Here is a 22222-nt window from a genome sequence, read left to right on the forward strand (position 1 = left end):
TCATACATGACTGGCAACACGGGGGACAAATAAAGTAACATCCTGTAAGGTGTCTCAATATACAGAATTAATTAACTGGGAGGTGAAAACTCGAGACTGTTTCGCATTGGGGAGGTTTTTGCCTCAGTCTCTTCCATTATTTCTGCAGATCAGGACACCTTGGTTGATACCTTACAATGTTGTCTGGTTGATACCTTACAATGTCATAGTCTGGGAGCCAAAGGTCAGAATCTTTAGGACATGAACCCCATGACATGAGGATTTATGTAAGGCTCATAAATGACCTTTGGCTCCCAGACTATGATAAGCATAGCATATTGTCATGGTTAGGTAAGAGGCTATATTTAACTGTGTGATGAATTTTTGGCTAATTTGAGGGGGGAAATGATGAGATTTTGTTAAGTATTTAAGTATTTTAAATACTCTAACCCCTCAAAGTATTTTGTTACAAAGTACATTTGATTTTTTCCAATCCTGCAAAATACAAATTACAAAATACACTGAAGTAATTAAATACGTATTTAAAATACATATAATTGAAATACTGCCCATGTCTGTTTATGAACACAAGAAAACAGTTTCCTTTAATTCTGTTTCTCTTTGAATGACCATAACCAAAGCCTATATGTGGTTCTCTGTGTGTATTTACTGTTAAACAATGTCAGAGAAATACATTAAATGATGATTAAAAATGACACATAAACAATTTTAAGCCATCTGGAAGGCAGAGGATGCAGTTTCCAAGTGAGGTGTAGGACAGGTCAACCCCCACCCCCCAATACTGAAGCATTCTGTAAAAAAAAAAAAAAATCTAGCAATTGTACTAATTCGAATGCATGTGGGGTAGGTTGTAACACAGCGACTTGAGCTTCCAAAATCGCTCTGGACGCCCTAAAGGACGCCGTGGGTTGGCCGCTCCTGGCCGCTCTGACGTAGTAGCATTCTATGTTCGTTGAAAGTCGTTTGGTCGCTGAACCGCGTCATAGCTCATTACCATAAAGTTAAACCACTTTCAACTTTCTCTAGTCGCTCAAGACGCCCAAAACGCGACGCCGAAGGATTGGTCGCTGTTGGCAGCTGAGAGAAGCCGGCTTCCATTGAAAATGAATGACTTCTGGAATCTTTGGAAGCTCAAGTCGCTGGCGGTTTGAACACACAGTAAGTGTTACAACCTACCCCAATCCCTGACAGCCATATTTTAGGCCTAGCTTTGGTTCTTGCTTGGATGAAATGCATCATGTTTTGCCTCAGAGATTACAGTTTAATATGAGCTATATGAGGCACGTGATTGTATCTTCAATGGTAGAAGTAAGAAAAATATAGCCGTGGTGAAAAAATTACTTTTTCCTTTGCTGAGTTAGAACGGGTGACATTATGCTTAAAAATCACCATGTGGGATAGTGAGGAGTGGTGCAAGTGCTGAGGTGATGTGTGAAATGTATTCCTGTTCTGTGGAAATGGTGGTGTTACAACTCTCCCTGTCTCTCCCCTATCGTATAACTGGCTATGTTCTCATAAAAAAAAATATCTCAGCCTACCTACCTCATATCCTATAATTAAGTTACGAAATGTCTTGTGAGGCTATCATAATTATGAGAAATAGTCTAGTAAATGATATCAGGATTTTATTGAATTAAATAGGCTAAGGTGATTTTTTAAAAAAGTAATAGCCTAGGGCTACGTAGGCTACAGATTGCATTTCGCGCCATTGACCAACAAAGTTGGTTAACAAGTCAACATCTCTTTAACAATAGCGAAACCATGGAGGGGTGGGTGTGGGGGAAGTCGACAGTCCCCGTTTGGAAGCTGGTTGGAAGTCGACAGTTCCCTCTCCAGTCGCACCTGATAAGGCGCGCGCTTCATGCATTTCCGATTCTTGAACGACAATTCAAATGTGGTAAGTTGATAAGCTATTTTTACATATTAGGCTATGCAACTCTCCTGGAATAATAAGGAATATCTATTGTTTTGTTGGAAGGATCTTCCACCGTTTAATCGTAGGCGAAATTCAGTTTGTAGGCTACAGTTTGCGGAAATTGTTTGTTCAAGACTGCCTGAAGACGAGTTCAGATAAACAAGGGTAGCCTGAATGCATCATGGTTTCATTTGGACGATTCGACATAACTGCAGTAGAGTCTTTTCATAACCTGTAATATAACTAGAACAATAGGCTATAGCAGGATATCACTCGCAATTGGGCGTAGTGGTAAAATAAGAGGAGTAAACTCCTGTCGACTGCGCCATGCAGTATCCAGTTTTGTTAATAAGGTAGCCTATTCCTAAGATGTTTGATGATGGTGGAGGTTATTGTTCAATGTTTATAACGTTATACCAGGTATTAAGTAGTTCCACAGTGTTGATGGGTGCACGTATTGTGAATGTGGCTAATACATTTGGATTGTTTTGATGTTAAAAGTTGCAATTGGTGAATAAACTCCTTTAAGAGGTGGATATCTCTATTTCTGACATTTCAGAGGTGGATAGACTGTGTTTACTTGTGTTTAGCCTCCACTATAGCCCTGGTCCTAGCCACATTGGATGTAACAAAGTGTATGTCAGGATGTGTCTTAGTCAGGCCACCTGTCAAAATGCTGCAGTCTGATATAGCAGCTCTACATTGAATCATTGAATTATTGATATATTGGCCTATTTTTTTCTGCCAGAATGGCAGTGGCACGCTCAGACTGTTTGAAGGGCAAAGGTGAAAAACCTAAAAGGCCACCTATCTCAGCACATGGGGGTCTAACTTCACAAATAGTTTCCTTACAGTTTTTGCCCGTTGCTTGAACACATTTTGCAGAACTTCGCTCACTGTGCCAAAACTCTACACACAAGTAAACATAATAAAACACTAGGAAATATCTTTCACATCTATGTCAAATTGAAACTCTACTATACCTAAACTCTGCTACCTAAACCTAACAATCCTTTGTCAAAATGTAACTCTGGTGACAAAATGTAACACACTTGCACACTTTCACTCACACTTTCAGATCAGGAGTAACACACTAGTCTACTTCATATAGAACACCTTGCTTCAATACATTTCGCAAAACATTTCTCTTTGTGCCAAAACTCTACACACAATTAAACAAAGACACAACACAGGGATATATACCATTCACATCACTATTTACAATGGCCAAACCGAGGGGTTTTTGTAGATGGCTGATTAGTGTTCAGCTTTGCAAGTGAGTGCGTTCAGGTGTGTATTTGAGAGGTTGCAATTATTGTGTTTTGTATTTTGGATACATGTGTTTAACAAATGGTACTCTGAGATTCATTTTTGAACAAAGTGTCTTATGTGACCTAGAGAGTAGTATGCAGGACCAAGTGTCGCATAAAGGAGTTAAGTGTGTTGCAGAATTGCAACTAGAGTGCAAAGCAGCACTTTTGTTTACAGTTTTTCTCAAATGCTACACACATTTGAAACACATGAAACACATTTCACAAACATTTCCTCCATGTTCCCCAATGTCTAAACACAATAACCTTTTCTAAAGCTACATAAGCACAACCACACCTTCTCACTTCAAAACTCAAACTTTCACACCAAAAGTGCAGCTCGAAGCTTTCAAACATTTAAACACTATACACATCATTACACACTACAGCAAAACAATTGAAAACACAATGCTCAATTTGTGAGAAGGTTCTTTGTTTCATAAATGCCCATGCATATTTTTAAAAAACTTTAGAGTAACGGATCTTCTTAGATCTCTGCAGAGGATTAGGCATTTGAAGAGTTCTTTTCCAAAACGCTATATCCACCATTTCACTAATGAATTTTCATAAATATATTTTTTACATTTTGTTTTTCAAGTAATCTCAGTGAAACTGTACTGGGTTATGTTTAGTTACAGTAATTTATCTTTACTCAATAAAAACAAATCAACTGCATTTTTATTACCCGAAACACACAATTACAGTAACATGATTTGTTACAGTACAGTAATGTTTTCAAAAATGGATTTATAGCGTTTTGGAAAAGAGCTCTTCATTTAGAGTTGTGAGTTTCAAGAGTACAAAAAATTCTGTAACACAACTCAATGCAAAAAACAGACTATTGCACACAACAGTACTCTTGAAAACATGATCAGGGTGTGAAGTAGCAACAAGTGTCTTCAATTTTGAGTCGTTGTGTGTAATAAATGACGCAGGTGTGTTCATTGTGTTCAGTTATTGCTGACTGGCAAGCATTTTGCATCACACAAGCTTTCATTTGAGAATATGTTTTGCAACATGTGTTTTAGCAAGGAAAATGTGCTTAGATTTAGGAGAATGGAGGATTGTGTTTTGTGAATTGTGTCTTCATGTGAAATGTGTTTATGGCATTGAAAAATGATGGCTAGATTTAGTAAATGTATTTAGACAACTGGTCATTTGGTTTAGAGGATTGGCTTTTGTGTTTTAGCATTTGAGACAAACTGTAAGGTAGCCTATAGGCCTATAGGTGCATGTGTTTGAGATATGGCAACAAAACTTCAAGTTGTGTTACTTTAGTCTAAGCATGGGTCTATAGTTCAAGCAACGGATAAAAACTGTAATGGCACTGTTATTAGGAAATCCAGATAAAACACCTTGCTAGTAAGTAAACAAGACACAACACTGGGAAATGTACCATTCACATCAACATTTGCCATGGCTAAACTGAGGGCTGTAGCTGGCTGATTGGTGTTCAGTTTTGCAAGTAAAGTGTCTTCAAGTGTGTATTTGAGTGGTTGCATTCGCAGATGTGTTTTGTATTTTGGATACATGTGTTTTCCGAATGGCGCTCTGAGATTTCATTTTTGAATGAAGTGTCTTGTATGAAATAGAGAGTATGCAGGACCAATTGTGTTGCATAAAGGAGTAAGTGTGTTGTAGAATTGTAACTAGTGCAAAGCAAGCAGCACTTTTGTTTAGGTGCATGCGTTTGAGGTATGGTACAAAAGCTTCAAGTTGTGTTACTTTTAGTCTAAGCATGGGTCTATAGTGTTCAAGCAACGGGCAAAAACTGTAAGTATGTGGAGGATGTGGCCTTGTGGCCAACCTCACTGAAGATGACAGTTTTTTTCCAATTGCTAACACACTAAAATGACACTCATGGCACAATTATTTAAACTGACACAGAGAGCAAAACATCCTCTCAAGTCTCCAAAAGTCTAACACATTTTCTGCTTGACACACATTTTGCACGGTTCTCCTACATAAGACACACATGAGCTAATTGACCAATACATTTGGCAAATACAGTAATTTGCAAAAAGAACTCAATCCAATCCAATAAATCAGCTGCTGTTGTGAATTCAGTTTTGTGCGCCCTGCAGCTCAGGTTGGAAACCAGCAGTGGCGATTCTAGAGATTTGTAACAAGGGTGGCCCTAGTGGGGCATTGGATAATTCAAGGGTGGCATCTAGATAAACAGAAACAGGCTCAAGTTGTTAAATTAGCACACATGCATGAGTAAAACCATGCACCAAACACCACACTCATAAATTGAAGGACAAAGACCTTACTCTCACGCTTTGAGCTTGACAGTCACACTATTTGACCCATACTCAGTGAGAAATGTTTTTTTTTTGCCAGTGGTTTATGACATTTTAGTTTGGATGGTTTTATGCTCTCATGTGCACCCCACACACAGGGGTTCTGTCCTCAATTTAAGTGAATCCATTTTCTACTTAAAGTATTAAGGGTTGCAGCCAACTTGTTTAACATGATATCTTAAAATGATGCATACTTTTATAAAATATTAGCTCCCTAAAATGATATCTAACATGACCTGTCACATAAACATTGTCTATGTCCATGCCATGGCAATGATTGACAACCCTAACCCTAACCCTGGCATTTTAAATTGGCGATTTTTCATTTCTTTTTAGCCTCAAGCTCCGTGACCCATCACTCAGATCAGTACCACTACCCACTTTTGGGTTCCGACCCACCAGTTAAGAAACACTGGCCTAAGCTATGTAAGCTATGTAAGCTATAGAAACATGTACCAGTGTTTCAGTTAGTTAAGTTGCAGCCTGCTGTTTGCTTTTGGAATGCGCATAAAGAACTGTATCATTGGCATACAATTGTATATTATTAACAGAAGGACAAACTGACGGTAGGTCGTTAATGTACAAACTAAACAGAATAGGGCCCAGTTCTGACCCCTGGGGTACACCAATTTTACAGTCAAGATATGCAGAATAAGAATTACCATACACTCTGTTTCCTGTTAGGACTGCATCCAATGTATGGCCTCAGCTGAGAAATAAAAAAAAAGATAATTTTGATAAAAGTGTCTGGTGATTCACAGTGTCAAAAGCCTTCTTAAGGTCCAGAAACACTGCGCCTACTATACCACCCTCATCTAATTTTGACTTACTTTCAAGGAGGAAACAGTTAGCTGTTTCTGTCAAGTGGTTTGTGCGAAATCCAAATTGCATTGGGTGTAAAGGAGTGCGGCTCAAGTTTAGATGCCCAGTTTTATCACCAGACTTATAGATTGGTGATACCACTGCTGATTTCCATGAGCTTGGAAAAGTGCTTTGCCTAATTGTCAGGTTGATCAGATGAGCAATGGGGCAAGCAAGCGTGTCCCTGATGTGTTATTTTGAAAATGTGGTATCCCAACCATATGAATCCTTTGCTTTTGAGTTCCTCAAGGAGGTTATAATTTTGATAACCTCTGATTCAGATATTTCCTTTATTTTAAAAATAGGTTTATTTTCATCAATGGGGATAGATGGTACAGTTTCAGTTAGGATACCTTGAGCCAAATCCCTGACTGATTTTATAAAGAAATCATTAAATGTACTTGCTATCTTATTATCTTGGGTCAAGATTCCATTCCAGTGACTTTAAGTTCAGATAGAGTTTTCCTTTGTTCTTTATTCCTATACCAGTTAATTTATTGATATTTCTCAAAATATGTTTTCCCATTTCCCTGTGCTTCATTAATGATTCTAATTTAAAAAAAAATATTTTAAAAATCTTTTTAGAGCCCTTTTTAAAGCAGAATCTCTATCTTTCATTTGTTGCCAGAGAGTGTCATTTAGCCATGGTAGGGTGGTCTTTTGTCCATGTTTCTGTTTCACTGTCCTTGTGAAGGTTGCTCTTGTTTCATTAATGGTAGAGAAAAAAGTACTGCAGCTAACTTCAGTGTCTCTATTAGTTAGCAGATCAGACCAGTCAATTTGGTTTAGAATGAAGTTGGCTATTTCATTTTTAGGAATTTTCTCATGAAATTGATTTCTTATGGTAGAATTTCCAAGTCGTTTTCTGGTTATTTCTCTTACCAGTAATGTGATATTATGATCAGACAGACCAGTCAACATGTTATGCGATGTTACTCTCTCAGGTCTGTTTGTAAATATCAGATCAATTTGTGTCTGAGAGGAGTTGGTTATTCTCGTTTGACCTTATCAGTTGGGAGAGATTGAATTTGTTAGTTATCTCTAAGTTTTTTTCGCTCAGTTTTTTTGTTCCACTTCATATTAAAGTCACCCATTAATATTAACTCCTTTTTAACATCACATTGCTTGAGAATATTATGAAGATGCTCATAAAATATGCTATTGGATGATGGTGGTCGATAGAGACAAATGACAATGAAAAGACATCTGAGGAGATGTTCAAGCCAATGCACTCCATATCTATTTCCTGTAACCATTCAATGAGATTACATGTATTTGTGTTTTTAACATAGGCCTATACTAGAAATCCTCCACCCATGCCTTGTTTCTATCCCTCCTGAACACGTTATACCCAGAAATATCATAGGCAGCCGCGGGGGAGTGTTTGTTAAGCCGTGTTTCAGAAAGACCAAGAAAGTCCAAGTTAGATTGAGAAAGCAAGTGTTCTAGCTGGTTGCTTTTAAGGCCAGTTCAAACACAAGATCCGCAACGAGACGAGCTGCAACATTCTAAAAACCAGCAACTTTCTGCAACAATGTGTTCTAAAACTGGGGCGTTCAGACCATAGATATATATAAAAGGTTCTATATATATCTATGGTTCAGACCACTGCAACGATATTAAAACCAGAGACGTGCAACTTCTAATTCACACCGCTGCAACTCAGTCTCGTCACGTCGTGAATCTTTGGTGTGAATTGGGCTTTAGCCAACGCCACAATAGCTCCGCGCAAAGTGTTCTAAAACTCTGCAACTAACTGCTGAACTACGCTTATAGTCCAGTAGTAATAGGGTCAAACCCGGAACAAATTAGTAACAAGCTGAATTTTTCAGGATATGTTCAGAATACCTTTAGGAATAACATACTAAAAGTCCCCGTGAATCCCCCTTGTGCTCTCTGAGATATTCAAGATGGCGTCCAAAATGGCCGTAATTGGCCATCATTTGGAGATATTTTCCGTATTTCAGGCTTAAAACCTAATACAAATGCAATTAAAAGGTCAAAATATATGTTTTATAGGGCAAGTAAGTCAATTTCATCATTAGTTTATTGAATGGAGACATTTTATAATAATACAGTTACCTCCGTATTGGAACACATGCTAAAGTTGACTGTAATCGTCTTTTGGAAATTGATCTTAATGCCTGAAATGAAAAAAATGAGGAAATATCCAACCTTTTAAGGACATCAATTTTGTTTGTGAATAAGTATATATCATAATGTTTTTTTTTATTTCGTTAGCCTATTAGCTGGTTTCATTCTCATTGAGCTCAGTGCAATTCAAACCAGCTAATAGGCTAACTGAAATAAAACCATGCTAGTCACTTGGTATGGTGAGTATGTGATGATATGGGGTTATTTTAATTCCAAAGGCCAAGGGTTCTTTATCAGGGTGCATAGTGTCCTGGATGGATCCATTTATTTAAAATAAATAAATGAATAAAAAATCTTCCTGCCTCTATGGGAATTTTAACACATAGGGTTAACAATTAACATAGGCGTTCCAATACTTATGACCCCTGTATTTTAAGGAAAACATGTATTTATTTACGATACATTATTAATTCAGAAAGATACTTCCTCTTTTTTTTCATTTAAGGCATTAAGATCAATTTTCAAAAGATGATTTTATATAGTCAACTTTAGCATGTGTTCCAATACTTATGGAGGTAACTGTATTATTATGAAATGTCTCCATTCAAGAAACTAATGATGAACTTGACTTACTTACCCTAAAAAAACATATATTTTGACCTTTTAATTGCATTTGTATTAGGTTTTAAGCCTGAGATGCGGAAAAATCTCCAAATACCGGCCATTTTGGACGCCATCTTGAATATCTCAGAGAGCACAAGGGGGATTCACGGGGACTTTTAGTATGTTATTCCTAAAGGTATTCTGAACATATCCTGAAAAATTCAGCTTGTTACTAATTTGTTCCGGGTTTGACCCTATTTTGAGCTAATGCTCTTGGACTATTACTGATCTTGCCTTATGTGCAGTAGAAATACAGCGCAGACTCCCCTCACTAATGTTCAATCTCAAAACATTGAACTTGTAGGCCTAGTGGTGATAGCCAGATAGGCTCGAGGTGCTACTCAAAATGTCTTCAAGGTGGCAGGTCTGCTATTGCCATGTCATAGTGCTATCTTTGTTGAAACTGTTTTATTGGCTTGAATTTTGATTGAATCAGTCCTTGTGGCATGGTTTGAAAACTTGAATCTCGCAGGCAGGAAAGTCACTGAGATAAAACAGGTCCAGCTCGCTGACATCTATAGAAGACCCAAGCCGTTCTTGTCTGAATTGTCTGCATTGACCAACCTGTGCACTGCACATAGGGCTAAAAAAAATCCTTATTATTTGTCTTCAATGTTTTATTGAAAATGGTCAAAGTGTTTGTTTTCACACCTGGCTGCTGCCCAATTTAACCCTTTGTAGGATAATACATTTCACTTCACTTTATTACATTATATTATTATGTATTCTTTCTTTCTTTCTTTCAGGGCCTGTCAAGGAGGGGAGAACATGACATCAATCCACTGAATTGAAGTGATGTCTGTATCTTTACAAACATCACATAAGTAGTGTGAAAAACCTGCTAAAATTCTGGCCTTTGACCGGATAGTCTAGAGAATCTTAAGATGTTTGTGAAATGTCAACGGCCTCGGAGATGGCACTTTGTGCAGGTGCTCTTCATTTGTCTTATTTTGTCAGGGATCATGCTTTGTTGGGACAAACTGGACAGTTTCTCTTTTGATTTTGCAAGTATAAATCCTTTCCACTTTGGCCCAAGTTTCAGGAACAGTAGCTTCACTGTCAGCAGGGCGGAGGGTTGTAAATTCAGTGACCACCCCTATCTGATCACCCACACGAAGACATGTGAGTCCAGTAATGTGTTGCTCCTCCTTTTTGTCAAGAGTTTCCCTCAGAACTTTGCCCGTCGTCAAAATATACGATTGACCTGGGGTAATGAGCGCTATATCGAGAGTGAACTGGGTGTGTCTGTGAAGGTGCTGTTTGCTTTAGGTGTCCATCCACATCTCAAAGACAGGACGCTGATCCAGAGTCAGTTATTTCAAGAGGACCAAAAGTACCATGACTTAATCCAGCAGAACTTCATTGATTCCTTCTACAACCTCACCACTAAACTACTTCTTCAGTTCAACTGGGCACACACCTACTGCAGTCATGCTCACTTCCTAATGTCTGCTGATGACGACATGTTAATTCATATGCCTAACCTGGTCACTTACCTTAAGCAAGTGCACCAGGCAGGTATTCGGGACTTTTGGGTGGGCAGAGTGTTCAATAATACAGGACCAGTTCACCGAAAGAGCAGCAAATATTATGTGTCACCTGATCTGTATCCATGGGATCGTTACCCAACCTACACAGGAGGAGCAGGATATGTGGTCTCCAGAGATGTGGCCTCACGAATACACCAAGCTTCACTTACACTTAATGCTACACTACACATTGATGACGTTTTTATGGGAATCTGTGGCAGCGTTATAGGGGTGGCTCCAAAAGCTCACCATTTTTTCTCAGGTGAGAAAAAGTCTCCTTATCATCCTTGCATCTACAAACAAATGATGACATCTCATGGACACGAGTCAGACCTCCAGGAAGTGTGGAGGCAGGTAACTAGCCCTGAGGTTCAAAAGGTGGACTCTGGCATCACAGGCAAACTATACTGCTCAATAATAAAGTTGGCACTGCTTTGCAATCCATTCAACAGAAACACGTATCCTTGCAACCCATCAACCATTTTCTTCTGAGGTTGATGTTTGAACCTTTGTCATAGAAGACTTGATACTGTGAATGAGTACATGTTGAAATGTACGGTGCTAATATTGCAATTTTTGCTGAATATCTGCAGTAGCCTACTGGAGGTCCAAACATTCCAGAAAATATTGTCTGAACTGTGAAGTTAACATGAGTCAACAATGTTGACTGGCTGTATTGACTTGTATCGATGTATTTTTTACCTTCCCTGTGAATAAGTAATATATGCAAATATGTTACACACGTGTAACTGAGCGAAATCTCTTACTGATGACTGTGCTGTTGAAACAGGTGGTGAATATAAAATGGATGTTTTTCTACCATGGATCAGTAGTGTATGTTTTATGATGATAGAACTACTATCTACTACTGTTGAGAAAAAGCCTCCCCATATTATATATTACCTGTTGGTCATATTTTGTTGTTGTGGGAGATGGCAGCCTTGACATAGGTCTGGTAATACCAGGCTATTGATATGTGTGAATAAAACAAACTCAAGAAAATCGATAGACTATCCAAGCAACATACTGAAGTATGTCCAAAATATCTGTCATGGATTGCCTATTATGATGTGATATGTGCATGTCATGTCCTGGCTTTATATTTTAAAGGTTTAATTATATTATCTGATCATTGAGTTGGGGGCTTTTGCACATTCAAAATTAGCTGCAATTCTTATATTTCTCCAATTCTGTAGACAGCACTGATGGCAAACTTCAATCCAGTGATGCCTTACTGTAGCTACAAGACCTTACTCTCCATCCTCTCCGCTAGTTGTAGATGCCCCCACCACCACCTCATAGACATGAAGCAACAACCTATCTAAACTTAATACACCCAAGGGAACAGGCCTATATTTAATAACAATGATGCCTGCATTATGAGGCTTACCCATTACTCCAGTTATTCACCCTGGTGGTTTAGGAATCCAACCTGGGCCATCCTGTAAGGTGGAAACCTACTAACCTGACTCTCGCCAGATCCTGTAGTTCGCTGTCTGCTTCAGCTCAGCGAAACGCCTCTGGTGGAGCATGGCAGAACTACAAGGGTCTGGCGAGAGTCAGGCTAGAAACCCACTGCTCTGCCACCATCAATGAATTGCATTATAATCAAGCACTATATCTTTGATACTTGAAAGGGGACAGAAGGCAGAAAAAGTACTTCTCTAAAAGCTCAAAGAATAAATGTAACCAAAAAGACAATGGTCACAAGATTTCCACAAACTTCACCTATTTCTTTACAGCCAGTTTCATTGTAAGCATATTTAAAATGAATAGACAAAGCCCCTTGGTCATATGCCTCACTGATATCAGTAGTTACCCACCAAGTGAAGCTGAAAAGCTCCCTACTAAATATAGATTCACAACATTCAATCCGTCAGTTGTGCTTCTACCCTGGTGTCTATTTTTAAGACAAATCCAAACCTGCTAGCAACCACAACGCATGGCAACTTAACTCAGATGATATTCCTGGGATGGTAAAGACTTGAAAATGGTACAGTACATCCCATGTAAACCACTCACAGGGTTATGAGCATTACATTTGTAAAGTTACCCCAACATTATATTGTGGTACAAATACCACATTTGTGTACCTGGGACACAAATACATTAGCGGGCACACACGGTTGTATGAAGTGTTCATATCTGTTCTATACCAAACTTTGTGTAGACAACCTTAAGTTATGAGACACCAAAGCCAACATCATCCTCTTTATTTCAAAATGGGTCAAATACTTCAAAAGAACACAAGCATGTACTCAAATGCAGCATGAATGGCCCACCTCGAGGACTTCACAAAGAAATAACCAGATATACAATTAAATTAATACATTCCACAAAAACTAAACTAAAAAGTGCATGTATATATTATGGAAGCAAAGAGTGATCCATACTGAACTGCACATATGTTAGCATAACATAATTAGCAGACTTAATGCAACACTTATATCTTTTAGTCCACAAGTAAATTACCAAATGGTGAAGAACATCTAATACATACATATTTAATGAACTAGGAAAAAAATACCTGATAAAGAAAACATTTAAAGACCTCATGTTTTGCATACCGCACCAGCAGTCAAACTGTTATGGTTTGAGTCTACAACCGTCTGCACAATAAGTCACGTCACTTTTAATTTTGTGAAGTCTTGTCCACAGCCAGCATCGAGAAGAATAGGGGTATTCCTTCAATAAAAGAAGCGCAATGCAAGTGATTATTCAATAGCTATACCTGCATTTAAGAACCACCAGAGTTTAAATCAGATCTGCAACGTTCATTGGCATCTCCTCAACTGTGGTATTGTAAAAAGTCTCTATGTCCCGGAGAATTCTTTTGTCCTCTTCAGTCACAAAGTTGATGGCAACCCCTTTCCTGCCAAAACGACCACCACGCCCAATCCTGAAACAAATGCGGAAAAACACCAACCAGCATGAATTCATTTGTGGATTTTCAAAAAGCAGTTTATTCTGGGAGAAGGGCTATACAATTCTTGCCCACTCACCTGTGAATGTAATTCTCTCGATTGGTTGGAAGGTCATAGTTAATCACAAGTGAAACCTGCTGCACATCAATTCCACGAGCCTGCAAGGAAAAATGCCATTCAGTGAAGTCTAACAGGTTGTTCATACTGCTAAAATACAGCCGATCATCGAGTAAGAGACTTGTACAGCAATCTATTGATAAGCTACTCTGGTAAAGGGCATGACTTGAGAATTATAACAGATGCTATGGCCCTTTAGTTGCAAGTTCCATATTGTGTGTCATGTTGTAAAACTAGTATTAAAAATAGCATACCCCACAGTACTCATTTGAGGCCTCATGTTGCCTATTAGTTTTACATTTATCACTCCGAGCAAGCAGGTGAGTAAAAGGTTAGTCATATCCGATTCTCAGTGTGATCAGCTACAGTAAGTTTGACATCAAGTTTGAGTCAGTCCCGAAAGATGGTATGCCATCATTTCACACTCCATGAGAACACGTCACCTGACTTGTCACCTTGTCTGCAGTGACCGGAAGAGATAAGGGCCGGGTTTCCCAAAATCGTTAAGAAGCTCTTAAGTCCTAAGAACTTCTTAGGAGCGTTCTTAGAACATTCTTACAACGCTCCTAAGAAGTTCTTAGCACTTAACAGCTTCTTAACAATTTTGGGAAACCCGGCCAATGGTAGTACCTTATTGCACAATGCTACTACTCTTGTACACTCACCAGCAAGTCTGTGGTGATGAGCACTCTGCTGGAACCAGACCTGAACTCTCTCATAATGACATCTCTTTCCTTCTGGTCCATGTCCCCATGCTACAAACAAAACCATTCACACATCATTTATTCATACACTTGCACATCACTGCATTTTAGGAACACCTTAATACACATAAGTCAACTATTACAAATGTTCAGATCCTGATTAAAAGGGACAAAAAGCCACCCATAAAAATCCATACTTAAAAAATTGTTACACTTACCAAGGCAGACACCGTGAAGTCTCGTGCATGCATCTTCTCCGTCAGCCAGTCTACTTTCCTTCGTGTATTCAAGAAAATGACTGCTTGAGTAATGGTTAGGGTCTCGTACAAGTCACATAGTGTGTCCAGTTTCCATTCCTGTGTGAGCAAAGAGGTCCACGGTTTATATACCAAACCACATGGGACACCAAATGCATCTTAACGTACATGAGTAATTGCTTGTCAATATTTTGTGGCACAGAATCTCGAGGACGAGGACATTGGACATTAAGAAAGAGGTCCCTCCCCACCTCATTTCCGACACTGTGCTTTTTCTCTCCCTTCTTTAGAATACCACTGCTTGCATTAACACGAGACGCTGAGCCACAAAAGCTCTGCGCCCATGATTTTAGCAGGATGCTTTTGGAAAGAAGGATCATGGCAAACATAGCTAAGAAACATTCAAGTTAATCTCTCACATAGGCAAGTAATCACATACACTTGTCATGGTTAATGAACCACATACAAAATGCAAGTGGCACCCAAAAAGCCAACCTGCTTGTTGAGGGCAGTTCATTTAGACTAGACCTTTCCCCTCTTATTTAACTTGTCTCAAGCATATAGGCAAGAACTAGTCACATTTTGCAGTGTTTGATATTAAAGGTCCTCACCTCTCTCTCTACATTGATGTAGAACTGCTTGATACCCTCAAGGGTAAGTTCTTCCTTCTTCACCAGAATCCGAACTGGTTCCCGCATAAACTTTGTAGTCACCTCCAACACATCAGCAGGCATGGTAGCAGAGAGGAGCACCACCTACAAAAACAGTCACAAGCAGACCCCACGATTAAGGAAAAACTCAAATCCATAAGTCACAAATCACTTCGAAACAAAGAATCTGATGTGGCGCTGGACCTTGAAACAATGGCCACTGGACATTAAGAAAGAGGTCCAGCCAGGTTTCATTTCAGGTGCAGAGCAAAGTGCTCTCCTTCCACTGAAACACAGTACTGCCATTACTGCATAAAACAGGAAAAAACCTGAATTACAGTTTTAGCACCGTTCTTTTAAGTGGAAGAAACCCTTGTAATGATCTCAATTTCACCCCTAGTTTACCTGGATATTTGTGCTTAATTTTTGGAAGATCTCATAGATCTGGTCCTTAAATCCACGACTCAGCATTTCATCAGCTTCATCCAAGACAAACATCTTGATCCACTTAGGAGCTACAAACAAGAAGTTAACTTGCTTAAAATCCTACACAACACACAAGAAGCCATTCAAACAAATCAATAACAAATACTTACACAGATATCGTCTGTTCAACATGTCGAACACACGACCAGGGGTGCCCACCACAATGTGCGGAGCTTCAGCCTGGAGCTTCTGCATTTCATTGCGAACATTCGTGCCTCCAATGCAGGCGTGACATGACGCTCCCATGTAGTCACCAAGAGCCAGGATTACTTTTTGGATCTGAAGAGGAACAGAGACAGACATTTTATGCAAATAATTCAAAATACCACATAAAGAGCAAATCCCAGAGTACTTAAGATAGAAGCCTCATAACTAGGGTTCCAATTAGCTTAACATTTACCATTTAAAGCATGCAGGTGAGTAAAGTGTTATCGGTCTTGTTAGATTCTCGAGTGTGATCAGCTACAAAAAGTTTGACATCAAGTTTGAGTCAGTCCCGAAAGATGGTATGCCATCATTTCACACTCAATGAGAACACGTCACCTTGCCTACATACAGTGAACAAAGAAGTTTTGAGCACTGAAATTTTGTTGTATTCTATTACTTCCTGCAATTATCCACACAAAAAAGGAAACAATGGACTGTGTCATATTCTTGGCACAGTCAGTAACTGATGTAAGCAGGAAGTGATTTACGGGTAGTACCTTGATCTTTGGATATTTTTCAAATATGCCGCCTTGGTCTGAAACACTTCAGTGTAAGTGACCTCAGGTACAGCATACCTGCTGAGCCAGCTCTCTGGTGGGTGCCAGAACTAAAGCCTGGGTCTCCTTCTGGTCTATATCCAACTGCTGCAAGATGGAGATGGCAAATGTGGCAGTCTTGCCTGTGCCTGACTGAGCTTGCGCAATAACATCATAACCTAAAAGGCAAAGAAGTGGAAATGCTACATTAACCATTACATTGACAAAATGCCTACAATTAAATGACACCAACTTTTGAACAAGACTAAGGACAGTGCAAGAAAACATACCTTTGATGCAAGGAATGATGGCTCTTTGTTGAATTGCTGAGGGCTTCTCAAAACCATACGCATATATTCCCCTTAAGAGCGTCTCTTTCAAGTTCATGTCATCAAAGTTGTCTGTAATCTCATTCCAGTTGCTCTGTGGGGCAATTGTACAGAAAATATTACATCAAATTATATTTACGATAAGTGCTAACCCACCAAATTAGTCTTAACTATAAAATTCATACCTCGATGACACCATCAGGCTCCATCCCCTCCGGCCCTCCATGGTCTCGGTCTCTTGAACTAGAATGAAAATCACGTTCAAAGAAACGTCCGAATGTTTTATGTAATCATTTCAAAAGTGTTGAGTAATACTACAGTTCAGTCATGACGTTCTTGTCGACCAAACTATCGGGAATACTTTCAACGTTAGCTTTTAAACGCCACGTGGATGGCGGGACGCGTGTGATCAGTACATTGAAAGACATCTCCATGATTAATGTCAGTCCCGAAAGATGGTATGCCATCATTTCACCACTCGTCCCACGACCTCACATGGACTAACTTCGATACCAATTGATAATGGAAAACACCACCAAACCCATATGCCGACAACGCTAACGCTTCTGCCAAGTTAACACGCTAGGCCTGGCACAAAGCTGCTAGCATGATCACGGCACAATACATGTAAACGCTAGGCATATATTTTGATACAACTCCACCCAGCAAGGAAAAAGTGCAAATACGCACACTAGTAAAAATCTGTGGTACAGAGCACATGGCACAGTTCATCCTCAGAGACACTCAAATGTGCATAGGCCACGGTGGGTGTAACGTTACCCAGCTCTAGCTAGCTAACACGCTGGGCATGTGTAGCTAACGTTAGCAACGCATAATTAGGTCGGATGCCTAACGTTACCGAAATGTTTAATAAAAAATCAGGATCAGTGTGAATGGTGGTTCACTTCCTTGTGTCATTTGTCAGAATAATATATTTGATTGAAACCTACCTGGCCTATGTATAGGGTACAGCTGAGCTGAAGCAGCTAGCGAGCTAAATTTTCACCAACGCAATGGAGTTAACATGCGATGGCGCAAAGCTACATTGGGCCCGTTTAAAAGCATTATAAAATATACTGCAGATAATGTTGCAAACATCCGGGACATAAATCTCTTGCTGCACTGAAACGATGTGCAATCTGGCATTATAACAACCTCATAAAACAAACATTTTGACCAAAATTACCTGTTGTAATCAGCAGAACTGCTAGACATGGTCTGATCCCGACTTTGGCATCCAAGTAGAAAGGAGCAGTATGGGAACGCAGACGGTTTTATGTGACCGGAACTATATTACTGATATAGACAAATCATTCAGTTAATTCTTCACCATTCAATAACGTTCGACGTAAAACATGTTTTATTCAGATTATGGTGATTACATTTAAAAATGTGCTTTTTTATTTTTAAAACAGTCATTTACGTTATCATTTTGAATACCAAACATGTGTGTGTACTACATATACAGGCGGAAGGATATTGCAGCAATGGTGGAATGCTAAAACATTACGTGAATTTGGTGTAGGTGCTTCGGTTTTGGGGCCAGGACAGTCCTCCTAGTAGGCCTTAACGACCCTTATTTTCTAGGTCATACTTTTTCTAGAAAACCTTAACTTTGTGTATGATTAATCCGGTTATTAATCTGGTAATTTACAGCAAAAGGGGACAGCAATTAGGCCTCATTTAGAATTGTCATATGTAACTTCCCACTAGTGCTCTGTTTTCAGTCCTTAGCTCTGAAAATCAGGAACTTAATAAAATCTCAGGACAGGGAAAACTCATCAAATCGAGAAGTCATATATTTTCTTGTTATTCTTTTCCCCAAATTTTGTTCTAAACATGGAAAGAACTGTTATCAGATTGACATATTTCTCATAAGGATATTTTGATACTGCTATAATGTATAAGCATTTGGTCAGTAGTGATGTGTAGAGACAAATAAGTGTCTCTGGTAGAGACAACAAGTTTATGAAATAACAAACTTGAAATCCAGAAGTTTAGATTTATTGAGTTTAGGGATATGTTTTTCGTAGATACTTTTCGAGTTAAATGGTGAACTAAGTAATTATGGCTTTGGTGTGTGGTCTGCATAAAGTTTATCTAGAAATTCTTTCTATCTTGGCACTAACGTGACAGTGCCTTCAAACTACGCATGAACGGAAGCAGGTATACAGAGAGACAGAGCGGAAGAGGGGTGTCTGGAAGTCACAAACATGGTAGGGAAAATCTGTTTATACCTGTAAATATATATGCACCCTTCACATGTCATAATCATGCATTTAACGAAACTGTTTGAGTACAGTTATTCTCATTTAACACCATGGTATGGATAATATTAACTGTAAATCCCGAAATATTTTAGTGTGATTACCTTTCATTGTCAGTTAGCTAGCTACTGTAGCGATATTTACTCCATCGGCTATCGTTAGCTGACAAGCCAGCGAGCTAGTTAGCTAGCTAATTGCTAGCGTGCTAACAAGGAAAACGATGGTCAACAAGCACCTACGTTATCTTGCTAATTGTAAACGACAGTGGCAGTGATCTATCCTAACCTCTGCAATAATCAGACGAGCACAGATAACGCCTAAAAATTGACCTGCAATTACGCAGAGATGATCAGTTATTATCACACCAAGTTAACGTTAACGTTACATCTAATACAAATTGGTGGGCCTGTTGAGGGTATGTCGTCTTCGAAGAATATAGAAACTGTCCATAACCAGTGCTATGTGTGTTGTGTTTCTAATCACATGGTCATTAATGAACAACACTCTGCAAACCTCTGCTTGTGCGTTGTGCTACTAGTGTTGTGCATCTGAACTGATGGCTAACGTTAGCACTATTGCTGTGTTTTCAGACGCAAAGCTAAACTGCTTTATTTCTCTGCAGAACAAGCTGAAGTCCTCTCAGAAGGATAAAGTTCGTCAGTTCATGATCTTCACCCAGTCTAACGAGAAGACGGCATTAAATTGTTTGCAGCAGAATGACTGGAAATTAGACGTCGCAACAGACAACTTTTTCCAAAATCCAGAAATCTATGTGCAGAATCTTAAGGGAACATTGGACAGAAAAAGGTTAGAGCAACTCTACAACAGGTACAGAGGTAAGAACACTGTAACACTGAGTACTCCCATCACATTTCGGGTCTTTAATTAGCAGATTATCAGCATGAGTTAGCTCACTTCTAGAAGGACTATTATAACCCATCAAAGTCTTGCTTTTAGATGTCTTGCTCAGAGACAGGATTGGTGCCAGTAATTGCAACTATCACAGTGTTGACTTAACAGGAAGTCGTCAATGTTTTTTGTTCTGATGTGTGTTTGTAGATCCTCATGATGACAATAAGATTGGGATAGATGGGATTCAACAATTCTGCGATGATCTGGGACTTGACCCTGCCAGTGTCAGTGTGCTACTTATTGCCTGGAAGTTTCGTGCTGCAACACAGTGCGAGTTCTCCAAGCAGGAGTTCATGGAGGGGATGACAGAGCAAGGGTAAGGCATATTTCACGAACTATACAGCATTGATTGTTCGTGGTATATTCAACAAGTGTATATATTATGCATCATTGTCTTTATGGACAGTGAACGCAAATCCTTTTCAAGTGCTTTCAGAGGACTTTGATATGGAATTGTGTTTACACATGGCAGTAAATGTCTAAATGTCTTTTCTTTTGCTCCAGATGTGACAGTATAGAAAAACTAAAAGCCCAACTTCCAAAAATGGAACAAGAACTGAAAGACCAGGGGAGGTTCAAGGATTTTTATCAGTTTACCTTCAACTTTGCAAAGAATCCTGGGCAGAAAGGTTTGGGTATGTATTAGTATTTGTCACTTTCATTGTGCTCCAGGTATTATTAGACATTGCAAATATCTGATATATTCAATCCATATATTTTCAGATTTAGAAATGGCAATTGCGTATTGGAATTTAATTCTGGCTGGAAGATTCAAATTCCTAGATCTCTGGAACAAATTTTTATTGGTGAGTTCTTTGTAGGTTTTAATGTTGTAAGTAATGTTTAAGTTAACTTTTATAAAATGCTTTGAAATCCAGTTCCACTACTCAAGTACTTCTCTCACACTTTTTGACAACAGGAGCATCATAAAAGATCTATTCCCAAAGACACATGGAATCTGTTGTTAGACTTCAGCACAATGATTACCGATGACATGTCCAATTACGACGAGGAGGGTCTGTACCAACCTTATGGGATGCATTATTATTGCGCATACGTTTGAATTATATTGAATGTACAGTATGTGTTTTGTGGGAACTGTATCTCTGCAACTGTGTCAGTTTCTCCCTTAGCTTCTGTTTGTTAACATAATTTCTTCCTCTCCGATAGGAGCATGGCCAGTTCTTATTGATGACTTTGTGGAATTTGCTCGACCATACATTGGGACCAAGAGCACAGCTGTGTGAGGATCTCCAAAGCCTTTTTTGTCAAGAGCATCTGTGCGTTGCACAAAACCAACTCCGTTACGACGGCCCAGTAGAGCACAGAGGACTTATCTAAGATCTGTATTGCCTTTCCAACCTCAGGAATGAGACGTACACAACAAAGACTATATATGGAAAAGGAAAACACGTCTCCTCAACAGTCATTGCATGGTGGTTAGGGCATCTCCTTTTTTAAATTAAGTATGATATGATATAAGCCACTCTTGTGTGGAGTTACTGGAGCTGAATGGTCATCTTGGCTCTCAATTGAGGCTCACTGACAGACAAGGGCAAACACATCTTAATTGAAACCCCAGGGGCTCCATTTTGGGAATGTTAAATTTAGTTGTAAATAATACATGTAATTGTATTATTGCACACGCATTCCTGCTTGTTGGACCATAGAACACTTGTCAGATGGCAGTTAAAATTGTTCTTTTCTCTCTTTTTTTTTTTTTTAAATTAAGGTGAGGCAGACTACTATATTGGCAAATGCAGTGCATCCAGTTGTTTTTGGTTAGGTTTATTGTGAGTAATTGTACCATTTCTGTTGTTACTTGGGAAATGCCATAATTGTTCATGTAGATTTTGATTTGTGGAAAAAAAAGAGAAGAAGAAAAGAAATATAATTTCTCTCTTTCAGCAAATTATCTGCTGAGAAACCTCTGACATTTGACGGTGTTGAAAGTCTACAATTTGGTATATAGACATTCCCTTAAAATTCCAATTGATCTGCATGAGGTGGGCTTACGTGGTCTTTTGATCAGGTATGACCAGTGCAAACTGTTGCCTACACTGGCCAGTCAAAGTTGTTGTGCCCATAACTGTGTGAGAAAAAAAGTGTTTGATTAAATTTGTAACCCTTAAGAAAACTTCCAGACTGACAGTGTGGT

At 39.0% G+C, this 22222-nt stretch overlaps 3 protein-coding genes and 5 non-coding genes across 10 annotated transcripts; 2 read left to right on the top strand and 6 right to left on the bottom strand.

Moving 5' to 3' along the window:
- The first annotated feature begins 1037 nt into the window (after positions 1–1037).
- Positions 1038–11494, top strand: b3gnt5b (UDP-GlcNAc:betaGal beta-1,3-N-acetylglucosaminyltransferase 5b). 2 transcript variants are annotated; one of them, XM_062515608.1, is made up of 3 exons: positions 1038–1158; positions 1755–1897; positions 9893–11494. In XM_062515608.1, exon 3 carries the CDS (start codon positions 10031–10033, stop codon positions 11165–11167), a length of 1137 nt encoding a protein of 378 aa, XP_062371592.1. In that variant the 5' UTR covers positions 1038–1158; positions 1755–1897; positions 9893–10030; the 3' UTR covers positions 11168–11494. The 2 variants fall into 2 exon arrangements, with proteins under 2 accessions (XP_062371592.1, XP_062371601.1); XM_062515617.1 differs by lacking the exons at positions 1038–1158; positions 1755–1897 and adding an exon at positions 2161–2268.
- A 1377-nt stretch (positions 11495–12871) lies between these two features.
- On the bottom strand, positions 12872–18128 carry eif4a2 (eukaryotic translation initiation factor 4A2). The gene is made up of 11 exons (XM_062530487.1): positions 18072–18128; positions 17071–17128; positions 16847–16979; positions 16596–16735; positions 15924–16092; positions 15733–15842; positions 15289–15432; positions 14639–14776; positions 14382–14471; positions 13678–13757; positions 12872–13574 (listed from the first exon to the last, which is right to left on the bottom strand). The coding sequence occupies exons 1-11, from the start codon at positions 18098–18100 to the stop codon at positions 13430–13432; spliced, it is 1236 nt and encodes a 411-aa protein (XP_062386471.1). The 5' UTR covers positions 18101–18128; the 3' UTR covers positions 12872–13429.
- On the bottom strand, positions 14069–14141 carry LOC134075777 (small nucleolar RNA SNORD2). Its single transcript, XR_009938499.1, has one exon. It is a non-coding gene; the product is annotated as a small nucleolar RNA SNORD2 (small nucleolar RNA).
- Positions 14867–15053, bottom strand: LOC134075773 (small nucleolar RNA SNORA81). Its single transcript, XR_009938495.1, has one exon. It is a non-coding gene; the product is annotated as a small nucleolar RNA SNORA81 (small nucleolar RNA).
- LOC134075775 (small nucleolar RNA SNORA81) lies at positions 15516–15695 on the bottom strand. Its single transcript, XR_009938497.1, has one exon. It is a non-coding gene; the product is annotated as a small nucleolar RNA SNORA81 (small nucleolar RNA).
- On the bottom strand, positions 16266–16338 carry LOC134075776 (small nucleolar RNA SNORD2). The gene has a single exon (XR_009938498.1). It is a non-coding gene; the product is annotated as a small nucleolar RNA SNORD2 (small nucleolar RNA).
- On the bottom strand, positions 17289–17362 carry LOC134075778 (small nucleolar RNA SNORD2). Its single transcript, XR_009938500.1, has one exon. It is a non-coding gene; the product is annotated as a small nucleolar RNA SNORD2 (small nucleolar RNA).
- Positions 18129–19048: 920 nt separating the features above from the next.
- Positions 19049–22201, top strand: dcun1d1 (DCN1, defective in cullin neddylation 1, domain containing 1 (S. cerevisiae)). Of its 2 annotated transcripts, none has more exons than XM_062530488.1 (7): positions 19049–19101; positions 19775–19988; positions 20212–20380; positions 20569–20699; positions 20788–20870; positions 20984–21080; positions 21235–22201. In XM_062530488.1, exons 1-7 carry the CDS (start codon positions 19099–19101, stop codon positions 21309–21311), a joined length of 774 nt encoding a protein of 257 aa, XP_062386472.1. In that variant the 5' UTR covers positions 19049–19098; the 3' UTR covers positions 21312–22201. The 2 variants fall into 2 exon arrangements, with proteins under 2 accessions (XP_062386472.1, XP_062386473.1); XM_062530489.1 differs by lacking the exon at positions 19049–19101 and adding an exon at positions 19120–19208.
- The last annotated feature ends 21 nt before the right edge of the window (positions 22202–22222 follow it).

The sequence above is a fragment of the Sardina pilchardus genome, chromosome 2 (genome assembly GCF_963854185.1).
Source record: "Sardina pilchardus chromosome 2, fSarPil1.1, whole genome shotgun sequence".
NCBI lineage: Eukaryota > Metazoa > Chordata > Actinopteri > Clupeiformes > Clupeidae > Sardina > Sardina pilchardus.